Source organism: Rhipicephalus microplus, chromosome 2 (genome assembly GCF_043290135.1).
Source record: "Rhipicephalus microplus isolate Deutch F79 chromosome 2, USDA_Rmic, whole genome shotgun sequence".
NCBI lineage: Eukaryota > Metazoa > Arthropoda > Arachnida > Ixodida > Ixodidae > Rhipicephalus > Rhipicephalus microplus.
This window is the reverse complement of record NC_134701.1, coordinates 253373995-253395758: the sequence shown is the minus strand read 5'-3', so window position 1 is coordinate 253395758 and position 21764 is coordinate 253373995. Positions and strand designations below refer to the sequence as shown.

Sequence of the window (21764 nt, the reverse complement as noted above, 5' to 3'; positions counted from 1 at the left end):
CCACATATCAATCAATCTGCAATTTCTCCTATTTTCGTGTAACTGTACTCAACTGATTGTAATGTTCTTAACTCTTTTTTTTTGCATGTGTGCTGGATTAACTGCTAGCACATGGAAGATACGTTACAGAAATAAATTTGGAGGATTTGTTCAGTCGATGCTGTAACTAATGTTACAGTCTATAAAACCTAAATTTCAAGGATGAATTTGTAAGTTTGTACTATCATGCATTCAATTTGGTTGCAATGTTTTCTCCAGGCATGTGTCATGTCAAAGTTACAGTTCTTTTTCCTTTCTTCACCCCATCTTGACAACTTGTCTGTGCTCCCAATGTGCTTTTAAGATATGTTAACGAGCTGGATTGCAACTTTTTTTCTCCATTGCAGCATCAACAAACGTCCTCAGGAAACGGAAACACAAGAGAAACAACATAAAAAGAAGAAGAAAAAATGAGTGCCTTCATTAGAAGTGGTGTATTCAAATCAGTGTACAGTAAATCATACTAAACCAGCTGCTCCTTCCTGTGTGTTTCTTGCATTGGTGACATGTTACAAATGAAAGAATATGAAGCTGGATTAGTTTGATTGGATTCACGTTAAAAAAATAAAAAGTAACAGTGAAAGGAATGCATTGATAAACAACGCAGGCGATGTGGTGTCATGTGTGAACATGCACTTGTGTTTTATAGTCTGATCAGTTGGGTAGCTTAGGACTATCTTACTCATTGTAACCAGTGCTTATTTGTGGGAAATTCGTAACTCAATATTATCGTGATTTCAGTTATTTTTCTTTTCTTTTGATTGTTTCGCAAGTTATCTTTCGCAAGCATGAACCAGCCTGTTCTATCCTTGCAAAAGCATTCCTTTTATGCCCACAGTCACAGCAGCTGTTCAGGGCATTCAGATGTCATTATGTGAGAAGTGTCCCTGCACCACACTAAACATCAATGGGTGACATCATTGAACGAGGTACGGATCGCCGTATGCTTGTAAGAACTTCTGTAGTGGTCAGCAAGCACGGTTTGTGCCTTGTTGCCTACTCGCTTTGCTTTTTTTAAAGATTTAGCTGCAAGCTAGTAACAGTGAAGCGAAGTATTATGTCTTCATGCTTTATTTTTCTGGCGGCGCTCTGGAGATTAAGTGGTGAGTGTTGCTAATAGCAAATGAATGTGTTGTGTGTAATGTTTTGGCCCTGTAGTGAACATGAAAGTGCAAGGAGTAAAAAAAAAAAGATATTCCCACTAATTATCTATTGATCTCTGCATAATGACATGTAAAGAAAGTGTGGTACCCATCCTACTAATGAGCAGTTTTTTAAAGGGGTACTGGAACAAAAACCTTGGCCTCGTGTTTTTCTGCTGCAATGCCTTGCTGGGGGCCTGTTAGTCATGACACGACACATCGTTTTCTGCAGCATGTGACAGATAATTAATTACAGGTCCCTCATTATCAATCGTTTCTGGTTTGAGAGAGTTCCAAAGACTGGGTGCAACTGTCGCCACCTAGCATGTGCAGCTCTTGACCACGTCGGCACACAAAACTGTGACACACTTTCGCACGGTTTACATAAAGAATTACTTTCGAATAGGAAACGGGACTGGAATGTCGCCAAATGCACAACTTTCTATGCGTGCGCCACGGCCACGCACTCGCAACCAGCTGCCCAAAAATATAGACTGCGAAAACAAAAGCGGCAAAAAAAAAATATGGCGGCTATGACTTCATCCTAATTTGTTTTGTTGACCGTAGCCTGGTGACGTGAGGGAAATAAGGGGTCCCCGCCGATGGTGTCTATAGCGCTATGGAGTCGGTCACTCGCGCAAACTACAAACCGAATTTAAAATACCTTCCAAGCTATATTCGCTGTTGATATCTTGCAGATGATGTACGAATGTTCACGAGAATCGACCCTGCAGGCTATCTCGGCCTAGAAATTCTGTGTCAGTACCCCTTTAAAGTACTTCATGTACTTCCTCTCAAAACTGATTACTAAAATGAAGCGTAGTGGTTTCTTATCTAGGTTTATTATCTGAAGTTGAAGCTGCATGTTATTTTTTATGTTTTTTTTTTCAGCCTGCGTTAAACAGCCACCGTTTCACCAGAACTGCAGTAAGATTATTTCTTTTGCTTACAGATCTGTCTTGTGTCGCTGCGTTGTAGACTTATTGTTGCATAACTCGTGAACACGAGCTTGAAACAATCTGCATAAAATACAGCCATGGGTCAGTATTTCCTGATGTGAATGCTAGTTGATGCGTTTCTCATTGTGGCTAACTCTTTGTTTGTGAAAAGCACCCTGAGGAGCACTACCACGGCACCTCAATTGTTCTTGAAAAGTTCTGCACCTGCAGAAAACAAAACAAGAAAAATATTTGCTTGTTGCACAGTGTGGAACTTTTTTGTTGCTTGCCATTAATAATTATTGCACCTCTGACCAAAGGACACTAACTAATAAACACAGCTGTTCTGCATAAACTTTCATGTCCTATAGTGTACTGTCGGCATGAAAAGAACATGGGGATGCGTGATAGTTGCGTGAGGAATCTGCTTTGTTCAGGCATAGTCTCCGAAACAGTGCAACGTCTGTACTCGTCACACATACAAGTAAGTAAAGTGAACATTTAAACTAATTCATGCTCTATCGGTGAAGGTTGATGAGCCCCACAGTCACACAGCAAAATAACAATGGTAAATAAATAATAAACTGCAGAACAACTAATGCATCCACCTAAGGCGACTCGCAGCCATCTTTCACTGTTGAATTGAACCTTCCTGCCCGTAAGCTTTGTGTACCTAACGTGGCTTTCAGAGGTTACGTATTAAAAGTCTGGGTATGCGAATAGTCGAACTTTCGAATATTTTTCAAACAGTGTTTGCTGTATTTCATTTAATTCGGACCGCAATTGCAATATTCGAAGTATTCGACCTTCCGGAAATAAATGTAGCAGTCTTACAGCCGAAGCTGTACATGTCTAGGAGAAACGAAAATCCGCTCGGCAGCGGTGTCATGAGTGGTCTCCATTGGATGTGTTATAAGTTACGTCGTTCCCAAGCGCTCGCGCCATTGGCCGCGTTGTGAGTGACGTCGTCGCAGCCGTGGCGCGGAGCCCGCGTGCAACAGTTTCTCCTGAGACCTCCCTGCCGAGTTGGCTCGCGGTGTCAGACGCTTGCAACGCGGCGTCAATGTGATCATTGCGGGAGCGCGTTCTCCGGGGCGAACGCTGCTTTCGGCGGGTTTTCCAGCGGCACATTGGCTTAAGCTGCCACGTTTGTGACCGCCTGTCGTTCGAGAACAACCACTGTAATTAACGCTTTTCGAAACGCATTTAACCGCTCGTCACATTCCTCCATGACTGTGATCATACGAGACACAATGTGCGCCGTGTCGCATGTTGAATAAAGACTGTGGTAAACCCATGCGAAAGGTGTGTCTAATCTCATTAAGAAACACAAACATGTAACCGTTAATTGTGAAACGCTTCAGTGCCACCGCTGATAAGCACCGGGGTCGCACGTTTCAGCTATCGCTGGTTAACCATTTGTACGGAGTGCTGGGGCGGTAATTTTTAATAACCGAAAACAAACATAACGACAATAAATCGGCGTTATGACAAATCGACCACTGCATTAATGCAGGACGTCATCTATCTAGCTTCATTAATTTACAAATGGTAGCAGATGGCATGTGCGGAGCTTTCCCGGACGGGGGGGGGGGGGGGGATGATCTTAAAAGGAAAGAAAAGTGAGCCCCGTAACTGTCTCTCAGGGGGAGGACACCTCAACAGTAGCTCACGAGGGATGGAGGTAAGGAGTGATTAAAAGAATAAGATTAAAAGGTATAGAGGGAGAGGAAGGAGAGAGCGAGGCGCAGGGCCAGCGAGAGACGGAAGATAGGGTGGCTAGTAAGGAGACGATAGGAAAGATGGACACGGTCGCAGGAGTCCGAGGACGGGGCACCACTCGGCGAGAGCTCTTGTCGGCGTCAGGAGATGGCGTAGGGCGAGCCCAGTTGGCCAGAGCTGCGTTGTCGTCGGGGATCGCGGGGGCACAACCGGTCGGCACGAAATCCAGAGAGCGAGTCCTCCCGGACGGTCCGATACCGATGCGTAAAATGGCCGTCCATAGTTTCGAGTGGCAGCGGCCGCGGGTGACGCGATTCGTTGCTTGCGATGGAGCACTTTGCGGGTTTTGTAGTGTTAGCTACACTGGCCTCGCTGAGCCAATTTCGTGTGGCACTGGTCTGCGCATGCGCAATGATACTCCGCCGCCGCTGCGCGCGGCTCGCCGCCGGTGTGCGCGCAATTCGATGCGCTGCGCAGACGATCAGTAGTGTCACGCACCGGAGCCGGCACCTCCCTCGCACTCGGCCGCGCGCGACTCGCCGCCGCCGGTGTGCGCTTTCCGGAGGAGTGCCGTCATAGCCTTGGTAGACATATGGACGCCGACGCGCGCGCCTTCCCTGTGCAGTCGCCATCTGACCTGCGCTGGGGCCGCTTGATAGCGCCTCTGACTGGCGTTTGCCACTGTGGTATAGCCATGGAGAAGGAGAGCGCAAATGCTGCTCAATGGTGCAGTAGAGCGGAGAAGCTCAACTCATCGGATCCCGAAGTAGTTGCCCGGCAAAATAAATATACATGTGCCACATAATACGTATACCGTGTGTATGTCATTGGAACAGCTGTAAGCATGATATCTGGAAAGCTAAGAATAATCAGGTGAACCTTTGCTAACGCTACGTATATCCTGGCATAGCTGAGCTAAGCCACTGCCATTTTTTTTCGCTTTCGCACATCCACTACGCGATGTTCTTGCCCGCAGAGTCCAGATTTGTCTCGTAAATCGGCGCCGTGAGCAGAGTTAGGCCTTGCCACGACTCCGAGCATTAAGCTCGGTCGAGGTGGGCGTGACCGCGGTGTCTGATGTTTCTAAGTATGTCATGCTCGATCGCGTCATGTAATGGTCTTCGTTACGAGGCCCGACGTGCTAATGAGCACGTCGGGTATATCGTTATCTGATGTTCCGCATTCAGTTGCCAAACGAAAACGTAGTTATTTTCTGAATGATCGCCAACCCGTGAACGAGTGAACGGCGACAGCCGTGACCTCGCGATGCGCAAGCAGCAGACGACGCTTTCTAGGAGCGAGTGTCGAACCAACAACGAGGCGTGATGTAGTATTATGGCGGACGCCGCCAATGGAAGACCTCTAAATAAACTTAGAACCTTTTCTGTACACGCGTGTTTCTGAGTGGAGGATCTAGCTCAAGTGGCAAACAGGATTCCGTGCCGACCGGTTGTGCCCACGTGATGTGCGACGACAGCGCAACTCTGGCCGACTGGCTCGCCCTACGCCATCTCCTGACGCCGACAAGAGCTCTCGCTGAGTGGTGCCCCGTCCTCGGACTTCTGCGACCGCGTCCATCTTTCCTATCTTCTCCTTACTTCTGGATGTCGCTGTCCCTGCGCCATGCTCTATCATTCCCCCTCTCTGTATCTCTATACCTTTTAATCTTTTCCTTTTAATCCCTCCTTACCCACATCCCTCATGAGCTACTGTCGAGGTGTCCGCACCCTGAGAGACAGTTACGGGGCTCACTTTTCTTTTTTCATTTAGGAATCACATAAAAAATGCTCTTTCCATGGCTATTTCCGACGAGCCAAAATGGCGCTGCCTGGCTGCGCCATTTAAGAGCTGATTTTTAGAATATAATTTAGAACATGCTTAGCGACCCTTTGCAACTCGTTTATGATTGTAATTTATTCGAAAGTTATTCGATTCGCGTTCGTCCCGGCTTTATATAATTCGAATTTGCAACCAAACAGCGCTAATTACAGGCTTTATGTACCTTTCCTGGTTGTGCACTGACTCTGTGATTGGCGTACGTTTCACAAAGCAACGATGTCATGCGATGTCGTCATCATGTGATGTGATCGAAGTCACACATATTGACTATCTGTGATGTCATGCGGGGACGGCATGTACGTGACGTTATTTTTAAAAATTATTACTCGTGTTGACGCCGATGCCATGGGTCGACACCGACGGTCAATTTTCGTGCTCGATGAGGCAGCTATGGGCTTTCGCCTTAATATCATTGCGCCACCTGTTGCAAATATTTTACACGATAAACGTTTGACATTGATGCATTAATATTTGGTGCATTTAATATTCAAAATTCAATTTCTACATTGAATGGTTATCGTCGTTGATATCTCGGCGAAATCAAAGGAGTAAGTAAACGTCGTAAGAGGTCGTGTATTGTCTCCTCTCTCATTGAGGCTGCGGCGTGGAAAATGTCGTGGAATCGAGAATACTTGGCGGAGAAGAGGCCAGGCCCCCTCATCGGTTTCCTTGGATGGTGAGTAGTAAAGGGCCACGAAAACAGCGTAGACCCATAGTACCTGTGAATGGTACTCGTACACCACCCCTCCTCCCTGCGTTGCCATGGCATTACGTTTTGATCGCAAGGTCCTCAGTGAAGGCTTATGAAGAACAAGGAAGTGGGGGCGCTGCAGCCAAACTTTGCCCTTCCGTCTAACGGAGCACGCTGCGGACGCCCATGCTCACACGGACAATGAACAGGCTAAAATTTGCGCTTCTACACTCTAAGAAAAAAATAAATAAAAAAACGCGTGAGTCTTTAAGGGTACTTGCCCGACTCGTTTCGTATGCGACTCCCTCAAAAGAGTCACATTAATACTTTGCCTCACAATACTGTCAGAAGAGAGTCTAACGACCCCCAAAGAGAGTTGACGTGCCACTTTCTTAATCATGCACTATCAACAGCAAAAGTTTGCGGGACGTTAGATCCACAACGAATTAGAATTTCTGCTATATCAGTGCTTAATGCTTGTAATAAAGCCGGTGACCGTATAGGTCGGAATGCCGAGTGCAGTACGGAACATTTGTTTCGAAATTACATTCCCAGACAAAGCAGGAATTTAGCCTTATCGAGCATTTCGCGTCCTGCAAAGTATTGGTGTTGATAGTACGTGGAATGAAATCGTTGTCTTAGAATGTATATAAATTAAAACACACACACACACACACACACACACACACACACACACACACACACACACACACACACACACACACACACACATATATATATATATATATATATATATATATATATATATATATATATATATATATATATATATATATATATATATATATATATATATATATATATATATATATATATATATATATATATATATATATATATGCACAGATGATTGTGAGTCTACCTTCAGCGAAGTTACCGATCCGTAAGCATTTCGATGTAATTTATCTGGTGTGCGTGTGCTCATTTTATCTCTATTCGTTTTCTACTGGAGCACAGGTGGCGCTGGTGGACGAGGAAGAAAAACTGGTGGGAGGAGGATCGCTGATCGGCAACCGACACGTGCTCACGGCTGCGCACTGTTGTTCAGAGTAAGAAATATGTTTGCTACGAGGCACTATCCGTGCACCCTAACCACCCGCAAGCGTTTACGCTCAACGTGACAATCAAATCGGAGTAGCCGATCAGTTCAGCCCCACCGCGGTGGTCTAGTGGCACTCGGCTGCTGATCCGCAGGTCACGGGATCGAATCCCGGCTGCGGCGGCTGCATTTCCGATGGAGGCGGAAATGTAGGCCCGTGTGCTCAGATTTGGGTGCATGTCAAAGAACCCCAGGTGGTGTAAATTTCCGGAGCCCTCCACTACGACATCTCTCATAATCATATGGTGCTTTTGGGACGTTAAACCCTACGTATCAATATCAGCCGATGAGTTCACAAAAGAGGGGCGCGACTCGCCAGTTGACAGGAAACGTCAAAGTAGGAGCGCGACCGCTCGAAATCGGCATTTATAATGTTGGTAACAAATATCTTAGGCACGAAGCATTTCATGAAGAAACAAAGGCATTTAGAGCGTATCTATCGGCCTGTTTATCTCACTGGCTGCGTATAGGTGCTGGTGCTTTCGCGGCCACTAAGTTGACCAGTATAACAAGATTGACACGGCATGACAAGAGTGGGTTCAAAACATAAATGACTGCTAATTACATGAAAATCATGACATGCCTTTAATGCACGCCATGACATACGTGACATAGTCGGGGGGCTGCAACGGCTGTTTGGTGAACTTCATGTACACCAAAATTGACATGTTGCTATGAAAGTATACATGACTGGTCATAACACAAAATCTTTCTCATACATGCCATATGGGTGATGGAATACATTACCCAGAGATTTAGCGCCGCTTTATACTGCTCCGCTGTTAAAAACAGCGGAGCTGTATAAAGCTATATGCTGCATATGTTTAAGTGACTTCTCCACATAATGAGTCATTGCGCAGAGAAGCACGCTTTACAAAACGAAAGTGCGTATCTTTTTTAATAACACAGGGCGAAGGAAGCCAGGACATAGTGAAAAAATAGAGAGAGAGAGAGAGAAAAACAGAAAATGCTCGAGGGCACTGTACCGTGACAGCCGCTATCTTTTTAGTATTAGCAGTATTGTGATGGTCATATCTAGTCCCGGTAGTTATCAAGTGACTCCGGCTACTGCTTTCGAAAACGTGTGGTAACGGCACTAAATAAATATGCGCATACACATATACACTTTTCCATTTTACACTTCTGCATATCAGTGACACGTCCTTTTTCCTCGTTGCATCACGTTTGTGCTCTACAGTTATGTTATTGTTACAGAGCGACGCAGTGCTCTGTACACCTATCATTCAGGCTGCCCACATACAATATTCAACGCACTGAACTGTTATGGGACTATCGGCTACTACGAATCAATTACTTTTCTTCTTTATAAACGTATACAGATTACGTATTCGAAGAGGGCAACCGAGAGGGGGGAAATTTGTCAGACATTGTGTTCTACATACAACGGTGTATATTTATTGTCGGCCGGCCGACGCCAAGGATAACGCTGTTACACGTAAACGAGCTCATTTTTAGGAGAGAAGCTCTTTAAGGAGTGGGCTGAGCGTCCCGTCGTATGTAACCACTTCTATCGTATGTAGCCACCTCTCGGTAGTTCTTGAACCAGCCGTAGAGGGCGGTACTTGTACATATAATGAAACACATATACCCTGGAAAATGCAAATGGTACGATACTAGAGGACGTTACTTGTAGTATGATAAATAATAAAAATCATATCCATGGAATGAATGATGATGAGTGGGGTGAAGCGTCCGTCATTGCTTCCGTGCTTCCGGCCATTCGTCCACTCGTGCATCCGTCCCCGCGTCCGTCCGTCAGTCCGTCCATTCGTGCATCCGTTCATACGTCCATCCGTTCGTGCGTGAGAGTTTGCGTTCGTCCATCTGTGCATCAAACAGACATACGACGGACGGACGCGGCCAACGGATGATTCACGGTTTGTCGATCAAACGTATGATAAGCGCAAGGCGGCGGCTAGTGCTCGAAGACGGAACCCCGATGTGGGAACGTGCGAGAAAATAGAAATGACGTCACATGAACACATTGGCGATCACGAGTTCGACGGCGGCGCCGTATGCTAGGGGGCGCGGTGTAGTCAAATAAAAGCCTTTTGGGCTTTTATTTGACTACACCGCGCACGTAGAGAAGGTCGGCGGATAGACAAGGCTGCAGAGCGGCGTGCGCGCAAGGCGGCTGCGGCTCGCACTCGAAGACGAAACCCCGATGTGCGAGCGCGCGAGGCAGAAGCGTGCCGTGAAGCTGCGCGGAGGCGCCGACAAGATCTTGGCGTACGAAAACGGGAGGCCGAAGTGGCGTGGCAGTGGACGCCGCTTCGCACCACTCTTCATCATTCACCCCGTGAATATGCTGTCATTTTTTTTACATACGCCAAGCCTTGGGCATGGTCTCTGCTAGTTCGAATCAAGGTTGTAGATGAAAAACAAGGAAAAAAAAAGAACTGCATTTTTTGAAACTTTCGGGTTGACTGCTGGGATGATCTTGTTTGAAGTATCCGGACAACGGCGCTACCATTCGGCTCAAGGTCACTCGAAGGCCTCCTACAGAAAGAGCTGAAATCATTTCATGCTTAAAAAAACAAATGTCCTTCGGTGTCGCGCGGGACGATGCAGGCGCCGGGAGCAGAAGCTCCGAGTGGTGCTGGGCGGCCACCGGATATCGTCGACGCCGCTGCCGGTGGCCGTCGCCGCGTGCGTGATTCACCCGAACTACAAGGGCGTCGCGTACGTGCACGACATCGCCCTGCTCGTGCTGGCCGAGCCCGTAGTTTTCCACGACTTCGTCTCGCCCCTGTGCCTCGAGACCGATGACACGCCGCTCAAAGATCGCGAGCTGTTCACCGTCATCGGATGGGGACGCGTCGCCGAGGGTACGTATGCCGCACTTATTAACCGATAGAATTTGTGGTTTCGCGCACAGACGTCTTCCCCCCCCCCCCTCTCTGTTTCTATGCGTGCGTACATCTATCCATCCTCTTTGCGTGCGTACATCCAACAGTTCTATTTAGATCAGGGTAACGTGCCGAACACAGTCGGCATTGTTGAACTTTCTGCTTTTTAAGAAGAGGGTGTTTCAGCTAAAAAGCACCAAGTAGGTAATAAAAAAAAAAGAATCACGAGTGCTGCACGTCTTCAATTAGTGCATTATTGTTCTGAGCTATATATAGAGCACGTCAGAATATTTTTTTCCGCCCGCCAAGCTTGGTAATTAACAAAAATTGCTTGACGAACTTTTAAAATTGGGATTCTACAAAGAAAAATCTCCAATACAAATGTTGTAGTGCTTAATCAGATATAATAAAATGCTCTATCTGCGGTAAGATAACTGTGCTGCTTTTTTTTTTGCAGCCTTTGTTTAAAGTGCGGGAGTGATTGCCGTCTAACACACGGCGTTTTTAGTGCGCTCACATGTGAGCTCAAGAAATTATTACAAACTGCTCAGACACGAAGGTCGCTTGAACAGGCTATCGGTGAATACGATGGATGGTAGGATAGTGCAGATAAAAAAAAAAAGAAGAAAAAGTGGCCACCACGCGCGAATGATACGAGTCCGCAGGCAGCATTCGACGCAGCACCGGCATCTTCTTTTATTTTCGGGCTAACGATAATTACGAAGGAGGTGGAGAGGGTGACATGTTTATCGTTAGCCCGAAAAGAAAAAAAAATGCCGGTGCTGCGTCGAACGCTGCTCGCCGACTCGTATCACATTCGCACGTGGTGGCCGCTCTTTTTTCATTTTTTTTATTTGTACTATCTTACCATCCATAACATCCACCGTATTCGCTGATAGCCTGTTCAAGCGACCTTCGTGTCTGATTAATTTTTGATCATTTCTTGAGCTTACATGTGAGGGCACTAAAAACGCCGTGCTTTAGGTGGCAATCACGTGGTACTTTTTGAATCATGTTCGCGCATGATTCAAAAAGGCAGCAAAAAAAAAACAAAGGCAACAAAAAAAAAGAATAAAGCAGCACAGTTATCTTGAAAAATTTCATTATATATTGCCACGCTCCTTTCTTCAAGTTTTGTTATCACTCCGTTACACTACGTTCAGCGCAAACCGCGCCTACGATGTTCGAAAAGATTCGAGGCTGCAGTAGATCGTTTTGTTAAGATTACTCCCACGTCGTGAACATTACATATTATTTTGGAACGTACGGCGCCGCTAGCGATAATGCTAGAACATTCCATGGCAAGTGTATAAATGCCGACGCGCTTCGTCGCTTGTCAGTTGATCGACGGCTGACGCTTTGCTCGCCGCTATTAGTCCCAGTTCTTGGTGTAAGCTGACTTTCCTTTCACGTGGCCACAAGTTTGGCTCAATAAGCAATTTATTAACCGACCATCCAGTCTCCTGCCTTCGGCCACGTCACGGCCTCGTGGCAATATTGATTGATATGTGAGGTTTAACGTCCGAAAACCACCACATGATTGATAGATGCCGTAGTGGAGGACTTTAAAAATTTCGACCCCCTGGGGTCCTTTAACGTGCGCCCAAATCTGAGCACACGGGGCTACAGCATTTCCGCCTCCATTGGAAATGAAGCCACCGCAACCGGGATTTGATCCTGTGACCTGCGGGTCAGCGGCCGAGTACCTTAGCCACTATAGACCACCGCTGCGGGGTCCCGTGACAATATGATTAAGCGCTACAAGTTTTGTATTGGAGATTTTTCTCTAGAGTACCTTCCCTATTCTAATAGTTCATTAAGCAATTTTTGTTAATTGCCAAGCTTGGCTGGTCGAAAAAAGATATTCAGGCGTGTTCTGTATGGTTCAGAACAATACTGCACTAATTGGAGATGTGTAGCACTCGTGATTCTTCTTTTTTTATTAATTGGTGCTTTTTAACTGAAATACCCTGCATATACGAGAACACATATGATTCACACGAGATTATCGGATATGTGGCACAGGTGTCATACGAGAATTTTCGAACTTTCTCGCTATCTTTTTCAGTGTATTTGTGTCACGTGCTAACACACCCAGCCGCGCAACTGTAGGTCGCATTTAATTCAAACAGTAACGTCTCACCTTTTCAAACTACCTCAGAGTCATCCTGTTGTATGCAATGCCTGTACAGCACGACGTGACAGTTTGAGGGCGCGTTATGTCCATTAACAGCTTCATAGAGAGCGTGGCGACGTGTGTGCACTTGAGGTTAAGTTCTTTCTTCTTTTTTCTCTGCCAATTGTGCGATGACTGCTCACGCAGTGAGCCAGACCAGCGACGTGCTCAAGCTGGCCAAGATCCCGCTCATGAGCCTGGGGCTGTGCAAGGAGCGGCTAGGCGAAGACATTCTCGACACCAACCTGTGCGCAGGTGGAAACAAGGAAGACACGTGCCAGGTACGTCCACTTTGTATCTTCCCTGCAACGTTAGCGAACGATCAGCTGGAGCAAATGTTATTCAGATCCCTTTACATGTGTAGATTACCGAAAGAAGACGTTAAAATGATATCTTTCTGCTCATGCACAGAATGAGTGTTTATTATCTCTTCTGCAACAAAGTTAGAAAACATGAGAAGCACAAAAATATCCTGTGGTGCTTCTTGATTATTTATGTAAAAAGAAACGAACAAAGCGGTGTTTTTTTGAAGGGCGTGGCTTCTTGCTGAGCAAATTCTAGGCCAGTTTTTCTCTTTTACAGTTTAAACGCGATCTAACAAAGTGATTTGGGTGCTTGAGTTATTTCGTCAAATAGAGAAGTTCATAAAATTGAGAAAGATATTTTTCGGCTCCTCGAAACCTGAAATTGTAACGTTGTGACAACCAAAAGATACCATAGGCCATAATTCTTGCCATTAATCTACTCCTTCACATGTGAAAAGTTCGCGAGGATGGCCCTGACATAGAGCCTACCATGTCGCCATGTAAAGGCGATATAGGCCAGAAAGATGGTTACGCGAAGCAATTACAGGTGAATAATATGCGAACACGCTGAGAAATAATGAAGTGATTGTGCAAGCGACGTGTCATCGTCTTCGTGCTTCCTTGCGCTGAAACGTAAGAAATGTGCAAGCAGGCCGAGCCAGAAAGTTGCAGGCAAAACTAGCCACTGCTACCCATTGCGCCATCCAATGCGTAATAGCTATACCGACTGCTTAGTGAATTTTTTTCATGCATGGGTGCAATGTGCAGCTTTGTTAAACTGCATGGAAAATAGGGCGCCGGGAAAATAGGGCGTCAGTAGGGCGCCGAAGCGTTTTAATCTGAGAGCGCTATACAGCAATCGCTTGAAAAAAAAAGCATGTGTCTGCAAAAACGAAAAAAGAAAGATTGATTGATATGTGGGGTTTAACGTCCGAAAACTACCACATGATTATGAGAGACGCCGTAGTGGAGGGCTCCGGAGATTTCGACCACGTGGGTTTTTTTAACGTGCGCCCAAATCTGAGTACACGGGCCTACAACATTTCTGCCTCCATCGGAAATGCAGCCGCCGCAGCCGGGATTCTATCCCGTGACCGGAAAGAACGATAACCGATCTTTTTTTACTTGGGTATTTCTGAAACAAAGCAGTTCGTTAATTCGAGCCGATGAAAACTTCGAGCCCTATATAGGGTTATCTGCTGGGGAATCAAAATATTCTTTATATAGACCATGCATTTTATGAAATATAGTTTCGTTAGATCGACTTCTAACTCCGTAAAGAAATAAGACTAAAAGCCGCTATGTTGTTTCTGAATCGCATTTGTCCAGGTACGAAAAATAGCCCTTTCTTTCTGTTTTCGGCTTTTGGTTAAGAACCGCTACGACATCTTGCTTCGTGTGATGCCTTCGAGTTGGTGGCTTCGTATATGATGTCATTCAGGGAGTTTTCGTGACAGAGGTTTGTAGCAGCGCTCCTGATCACACGTTCGCGCTTATACGTATAGGGAGACAGCGGCGGCCCACTTATGCTCAGGAGAGCCGATGGTCGCTGGCTTCAGGTGGGCGTGGTCTCCTGGGGCATCGGCTGCGGTCGGCCGGGATACCCAGGCATTTACACGCGCGTGTCAAGGTGAGCAGTGCTTCCACTACGCCTCCTTATTGTGTATCGCTGGAGCACACGCATACGCTTTTATGGCAGTTAGAAGCACAGTATGAGCAGGCTTAACGGTTAGTAGTATGATAGCTATATGCATTTTAAGTACACCACGGATTATGTCCCTTGCACGTGCCGCTTTCCTTGAGAGTAGGGCAATCGATGACTGCGTCCTTTGGCTTGGGTTGACTACATGCCAGATTGATAAAGTATTGTTCCAATTCCATAGGGAACATGCCCTTATCTACTAGACTGTGAATGTCACTGTGCCCTTTTCCATTAAAAAACAACTGAAAACTAAGGAAATTGTAGACATGTAGTTCTGTACACGCGAATATGTTTAGTAGTTTTCATTCGCCTGTATCTCTTTCTGTCCCACGTGAATCGGAGCAGATACACGCAGTTCATCCGGAATGTGACCAAGGGAAGGCTGTGCAGCCAAGCTGACGACACCCGAACTCTGGAGCTGGACAACGCCATCAGACCGCTCAGGAAGCCCAACCTCAACTGTGAGTTGAAATGTGGAAGATAGCTGGCTACGCGTATTCTATAAAATCACGACTTAACCACCTTAATCTCGATTCCACCGAAATTGCGTGTTGATACTCTTTGTTCCCTTCCTTAGCCTTAGCCGAGATATCACTTTTATGCGCCGAGTTGTGTATTTTTAAATTGTCGACGTACTTTCGCCATAGTATAGCTTAAGAATTACGAAGTTCCACAACAATAACTACCTAAATAAGTTATTACTATACAAATGGAGCTTTGCTGCACTATTCCAGAGTCCTTTAGTACTGAGAATTGCATGACTCTTACTATACTATATAATGTACCACCTATGTTTTATTTCTAACACATTTATTTATTTATTTATTTATTTATTTATTTATTTATTTTGCTTTTCCCAAAGCTTGCGGGGTGGCCGGTCGCTACGGCCATGGCCGCATCGTCGGAGGGTCTCAAGTGTTTGCTCACAAATTTCCATGGTTGGTAAGTGTCAACTCCCCCCCGTGAGTGACCACATATACGTAGGCGTCCTTCACACTTTTGTTTTACATAGACAACACCACTGTATTCTATACCATTTCAATTGAATCATTTTAGTCACTCGCTCTCTGGATTCCGTGCCGAACGGTTGTGCGACCGCGAACTCCGACGACAGCGCAGCTTCATGGCCGACCGGCCCGCCCTCCGCCATCTCCTGACGCCGACAAGAGCTCTCGCCGAGTGGTGCCCCGTCCTCGGACTCCTTCGACCGTGTCCCCATCTTTCTCCATGATTCCTTTACTTCTGTATGTGGGCGTTCTCATCCCTATTCCTTTTAATCCCTCCTTATCCCCCTGCCTCGTGAACCACTGTTGAGGTGTCGCACTCTGATGCAGGCAGTTACGGGGATCAATTTTATCTTCTTTTCTCTCATTCGAAAATCACCCCCACCCCCTTCTTCTGTTTGCGTCATCTGTGCGTGGACGGCTAGCTACATATATTTATAATAGTGTGGAGCGGGATACCTGTGCGGCGGTCGCTGCAAAAAACGAGATAAAGCGAGTACAGAGAGCGAGTGTCCACGAATGACGTCACCTCCTCGCAGGCTGCTGTCATGTTTCGCGGCAACCTGTCTGGGTCTGCGGCCTACATCGGCAACGGCTTCGTGCTGACGGCAGCAGGAGTCATTGGAAATGAGTAAGTGCACGTGGGCTAACGAGCTATATGCGTATGACCACGATTCCATCACTCTAGAATGCATTGTCTTTTTTATAGCGCAGTTCTTGGGCACCCGTTTCTGCGTGCAACGACGTCGACGTTGTGGGGTGACGTTGGTGTAACCGATAGAGCGAACGAGGACGAAAGAAAGCGAACGCGAAGCAGTCTGTCATTATCAAGAGCTACTGGCCTCTAACCTCGTTTTCTTCGTACGTCACGCGCGCTGGCACCTTGTCCATAGACTATATGTAATATGTAGGGGCAATACGTAACAAATGTTATATTGATACGACTGTGTAAAACCAGAACGTCAAACACAGCCGGCGTTTACCCAAGACGAGGCTGTATTCGCATTAAGCAGTATAGTAATCGTCGGTGTTTTTGTTTTGTTTTGTTTTTACGTTAGGCGTATGCAAGGTTAATTTTTTCGGAACAGTATGTACAGAAGTTCACATGCACGCTCACACGAATGTGGACAGTGCGAATCGAAGAAGTCTTGTTGTCGTCCTCGGTACATTTATGCGTCGCTGTATTCATTTTCGTCCGCTAACTCTTTGAGAGTGCAGTTCTAGGCGTTCGTGGAGAAAGAAGGGTTTTCAAGATTAGATTCATGCATAACATTTGAAAGTTTAGAAGCTTGTGCGATATCATGACACAACGAATATTAGAAAAGTTTTGACAGCACACCATCCAGTCGATATGACTATGAAACTATGTCCAACTGCAGTTGAAAACGAAGTACTCTTTACGGAGGATTATCCTATTTTCCAATTCTGTTAAAGAACCAGAGGGAAAAAAGAAGTGAGTGAAATAGCTGCGTGGTAAAAGAGAAGAGCTTCGTCCCTGAGCTGCCGCATACTCCTAGAGATGTAGTTCAGAAAATTGTCTTTTCTCTCTTCTTTCTGAAATTTTCCCTGCGCACTAAGAAAGTATATTTCTTCCAAAAATACTCCTAGAGAGTGATGGATATCAGGGGTAAATAGAAAAGATACATGGTTACAATTAAGGCGATACAAATTACGCCTGCCACCAAAGCCAATTTGTTGTTTCGTCACTCACTGGGCTGTCGTTTTGTTGCCAAAAATATTAAAACGCCCGTGTTCCTCATTCTTCTGTGGATGCTTCTCGGTTTAGCATTGAAACCTTTGACGTAACTAGGGGAGTAATTGGGGTGTCGAAACCCCACCTTCCCTCACCTCCGACATTTGGAATATTTGCATGCCTATATGTGCAACCACGCAAACAAACACATGCAAGAACACAGTTAAAAGTTCGATGAGCGCCCCATCCCGTTCGAAAAATAGTCTGGCTACGATGTATGTGTTAGATTATACAAACTATTCGCCGAGCAACAAGTCTTACTGTACTTATAGACAGTTTCGCGTTGTTGCCACATCACTTAAAAAACCTTATTAGATAAGACTTTCGAAAGTTTCTCCACGCTGCAGATTTCGCATACGTGGTCATGTTTCAGGGCGTTGATGCACCCATAGACAGTTTCGTGTTGTTGCCACATCACTACAAAAACTTTATTTGACAAGATTTTTGAAAGTTTCTCCACAATCCAGACTGTGCACACGTGGTCACGTTTCAGGGCGTTGATGCACCCGGAGCGCCTGCAGGTTCTCTTAGGCGTGCACGACCTGAGCCGGCCGCAGCAGCACAGCGTGGCGCACAACGTGAGTCGTGTGCAGGTACATCCGAGTTACAAGCACCCGTACTACGACGCGGCACTGCTTCAGCTCATGGGCATGACGTCCGACGACGGAGGTGCCGACCACGTGCGCCCCATCTGCCTGCCCCAGACGACGGACCGGTACATGCCCGGAACCAAGACTCTCGTGGCCGGATGGGGACGGGTGCACACTTGTGAGCAGAACGTGTTTTTGGCCGAGTGTGTTCAAGCGTGTTTGAAGGCATCGCGAGTGAGTCGACATGTAGCTATGTGAGCTGTCGGAAAGAAGTGTGCGTTTGAGGACTTGTTTTCTTTGTTAGATACAATGTTAATGAGCTCTAACAGACAATCATGCCAAGGAAAGTGTAGGGGAGGTTATTAGAAGTAATGCTAATTAAATGTGAAGAAAGAAAAGGGGACAAAAAGGTGACTTGCTGCGGGAACCTGCGGCCTTCGAATAAGTTGTCCGATGATGCCAACTTATAGCTACCACGGCGGCTATCCCTCCGTGCAATTTATGGGGTACACTGCAAAAATTTGACACCCTTAAGAGTATATTTTTGTCCTAAAGGCAACACCCTGTTAGTATGTTAAAAACACCCTAAAACATAGGTTGTAAGGAGGCATTACTTCCTACTTTTATGCCTCTTTATGAACACCCCTAAGCTATGAGTGTTACATCAAGTTACAACCCTGCGAGTGGGGTGCAACACATAAAAACACCCTTGAAACGATGGAAGTTACATGTATAAGCATGCTTGATCAAATGAAGCGCAATTAACGGGACAACGAATGGAGAAACACACAGGAGGATATGATTCGTCCTGTGAGTTTCCTCTTTGAAACGATTCATCCTGTGTGTCTTCTCTTTTGTTGTCCCTTTCATGGCAGTCGATCCATTCCATCAAATATGCATCTCCAACTGGTCCAATCCACTACTGTTATATAGAACAGTGGTGACACACAGGAAAAATCGTTTTCTCCTGTGTGTCTCTCCCTTTGCTGTCCCGTTAATTGCGCTTCATCTGATCAAGTATGTTTATACATGTAACTACCATTGTTTCAAGGGTGTTTTTATGTGTTGCACACCCCTCGCACAGGTGTAGCTTGACCTTGCACTCATAGTTTAGGGGTGTTCATAAACACCTATAAAAGTAGGGTGTAGCGTCTCCTTATACCTTACGTTTTTAGGGTGTTTCTAAACACTAAAAGAGTATTGCCTATGAGACAGAAAATACACCCTTAAGGGTGTAAAAGTTGTTGCTGTGTATGAATGTGGATTGAACGTTGGAGCATCAGTCAGCACTGCTAGTAGCCATCACGGCGAGTCTAGAACACTCTCTATCGGTTTGTTTGACGTCACATAGCACGTGCACTTACTACGAGCTGGCAGCTGACCAATAATCCCTCGTGTACTACATGAAGGCACCAAGTTTGCCAGAACGAGACCCTCGTAAATGGATGAAGGAAAGAAGTGTACATTTAAGTATCCGTTTATGCGAGTCCACACTCGCCGTCATGGCTACTGGAGGCGCTTACTGACGCTCCCACGTTAACATACCCCATAAAGGGGATAGCCGCCGTGGTAGCTCAGTTGGTGGAGCATCGGACGCGTTATTCGAAGTTCGCAGGTTTAGTCTCTACCCACGGCACGTTATATTTTCGTCTGCTTTTCTTTCGTCACATTTAATTACAATTACTTCTAATAACCTCCACTATACCTTTGATGGCATAAATGTCTGTTAGGTCTCACTAATAATCTGAGCTGTAGTTGTATACATGTTTAGGTATAGGTTCAAAGTTAGCTTCTTTGTTTACTATACGTGCAGATGTACAGATCTGCATGTGCACGATAGGATTGCAGTGTCACTCACTCACTGCCTGCTGTGCCTTGCAGACGGCCCACTGAGCTCGACTCCCAACGAAGTGTACGTAAACGTGGTGCGAAGCGAGGAGTGCAGCCAGCGCTACAACGGAAGTTCGGTGCAAGGGCTCATCTGCGCCGGCGCCAAAGGAAGAGACATCTGCGATGTGAGCCTGCTTTTCGTGATTAACTATTTCACAGCGTAAGGTACCGTAGTTGGCTTCAGCCACTGCCGGTGTCGGTCGAAGATATCGTGCCAAATTATTTTTTAAAAATTTCGGGGTTTGAACGGGAACACAGGCATTCTGTGTGACAATCGGATATTCTACCACAGAGTCACGCCTGCGCTCGAAACCGCTTCCGGAAAGGTAGGTGTCATGTCATATCGGGTGAAGAATCACGTTATCAGACGCAGTATTGCGTGGTGGAATAGTAATGTCGCACCCGGCGTCACACGATGGGAACTGTGTAACGCGTGGGTGGTTTAAAGCTATACCCGCTTCTTACGAAGGGCTCAGCCATAATTGATCATCATAACCAGCCATGGACGACATCAATGAAGTGTGCAGCTGCACATGCGCGCACCTTGTCTTGCATATACGCAGTGGGTACATTGCCACATTGCGAAATGAACATAAATTACGGCGCATGCATGGAGTACATCACAACTGCACTTATAAAAGTGGCGAAATTTTACAACGGAGTCCATAAAGGCGACTTCTGGTTGTTACTGCACCGCGTAGGCCTGGCACTGTTCTTCTTTTTTTCTTTTTCGATTGGGGCCTGTGGAGTGGGAGACAAAGGGGCACTATTTACATATAAGGCTAAATTTATAACACAATCAAAAATGTCATTCGTGCACTCGGAACGCGCATCGCCAGCTGCATGCGTCCTTATACCCTGCGTAGATGACGGTGTTGACCAGCGACCACCGGCGTCTTCCAGCACTGGTCATTCACGTGTAAGTGCTTTGTCGCAGCCTTTCCGTGCTACTTAACTTGAAATATGCCGCAAGAACTTTCCCGGCAGCCACTGACGCCGGTGCATGCAGGGCGACGCCGGTGGCCCCCTGATGCAGTTCTACGCGGGCCGCTACTACGTGGCCGCCATCGCCGGCTCTGGCATGGCGGGAGGCTGCGCTCAGGAGGGCGTCCCGGCCGTCTTCACCCGCGTCGGCGTCCTGCTCAAGTGGATACAGAAGACCACGGGCCTGCGGACGCTCTAGCGCCCCTATGGACACCTACACTGGCATCAGCTCGTCCCGAATTTCTCTGTGAAGACGATCCCACTACTGTTGAAACGCTCAAAGGGGACTCTGTCGAGAAATGTTATGCCATCTGTGCCTTTGGAATCGCGATTGTCGCCTTTTCAACGAAATCGGAGGCTTTTTATTCGACGACGATGCAAACATCTTTGCAGCGTCCTCTGGGACAATACGCATCCAGGAATATCTGATGAAGCTTGCCCTTGGTAGTGCATTGACAAAAATTAAGGTTTTCATATATTAGAAAAGAAATAAAGTAAACATACATATACACGTTGTAGGGTGTATATTATTGCGCGATTGAATAGCAGATAATTACATGCTGCGAAATCTATGATGACATCACATGACTAGGTACATACGGCATGTGGTTGAATGGGGAGGTTAAAGGTATCTTGACCCTCGTTTTCGTTATTTTTTTATTTTATTACACTAAGCAATCATCTTCTGTCAAAAAATACTCAGAGAAATTACTTGTTCTCAAAGAGGTAATCTACCAATCCTAATAGTCTGCTCTACCACTTCAGTTTAATGCTGAAAATGCTTGGACATGGTTGGGATCAGGCACTGTTTCGCATGCGAGGATGACATGATTGCGTCACATGCCCATGTTTCTAAGCAATCTCTGGGGTATTTTACACTCGTTAAGAAGGCTTGAAGGTGGAAGCGATGAGTTAAAGATATTGACACACACATATTTTGCTCTGTCTGTGGCAAATAACACAGACGTGAGGCCGATGTTTGTGTCCAATAGACACGAA

At 46.1% G+C, this 21764-nt stretch overlaps 2 protein-coding genes across 2 annotated transcripts in view; both read left to right on the top strand.

Annotated features, from left to right (window-relative positions):
* The window catches only part of l(1)G0020 (RNA cytidine acetyltransferase l(1)G0020), a 32688-nt gene extending 32178 nt beyond the window's left edge, over positions 1–510 (top strand). The window contains exon 19 of the mRNA XM_037421169.2: positions 387–510. Within this exon, the coding sequence (XP_037277066.2) occupies positions 387–453 (67 nt within the window). The 3' untranslated portion in view covers positions 454–510. The remainder of the gene's footprint in view (positions 1–386) is intronic.
* Positions 511–650: 140 nt separating this feature from the next.
* Positions 651–21274, top strand: LOC119169273 (transmembrane protease serine 9-like). Its single transcript, XM_075879727.1, has 13 exons — positions 651–1939; positions 2073–2108; positions 6277–6356; positions 7350–7441; positions 10084–10340; positions 12685–12818; positions 14348–14472; positions 14890–15005; positions 15407–15486; positions 16088–16179; positions 17795–18069; positions 19773–19906; positions 20791–21274. Exons 1-13 carry the CDS (start codon positions 1891–1893, stop codon positions 20962–20964), a joined length of 1644 nt encoding a protein of 547 aa, XP_075735842.1. The 5' UTR covers positions 651–1890; the 3' UTR covers positions 20965–21274.
* The last annotated feature ends 490 nt before the right edge of the window (positions 21275–21764 follow it).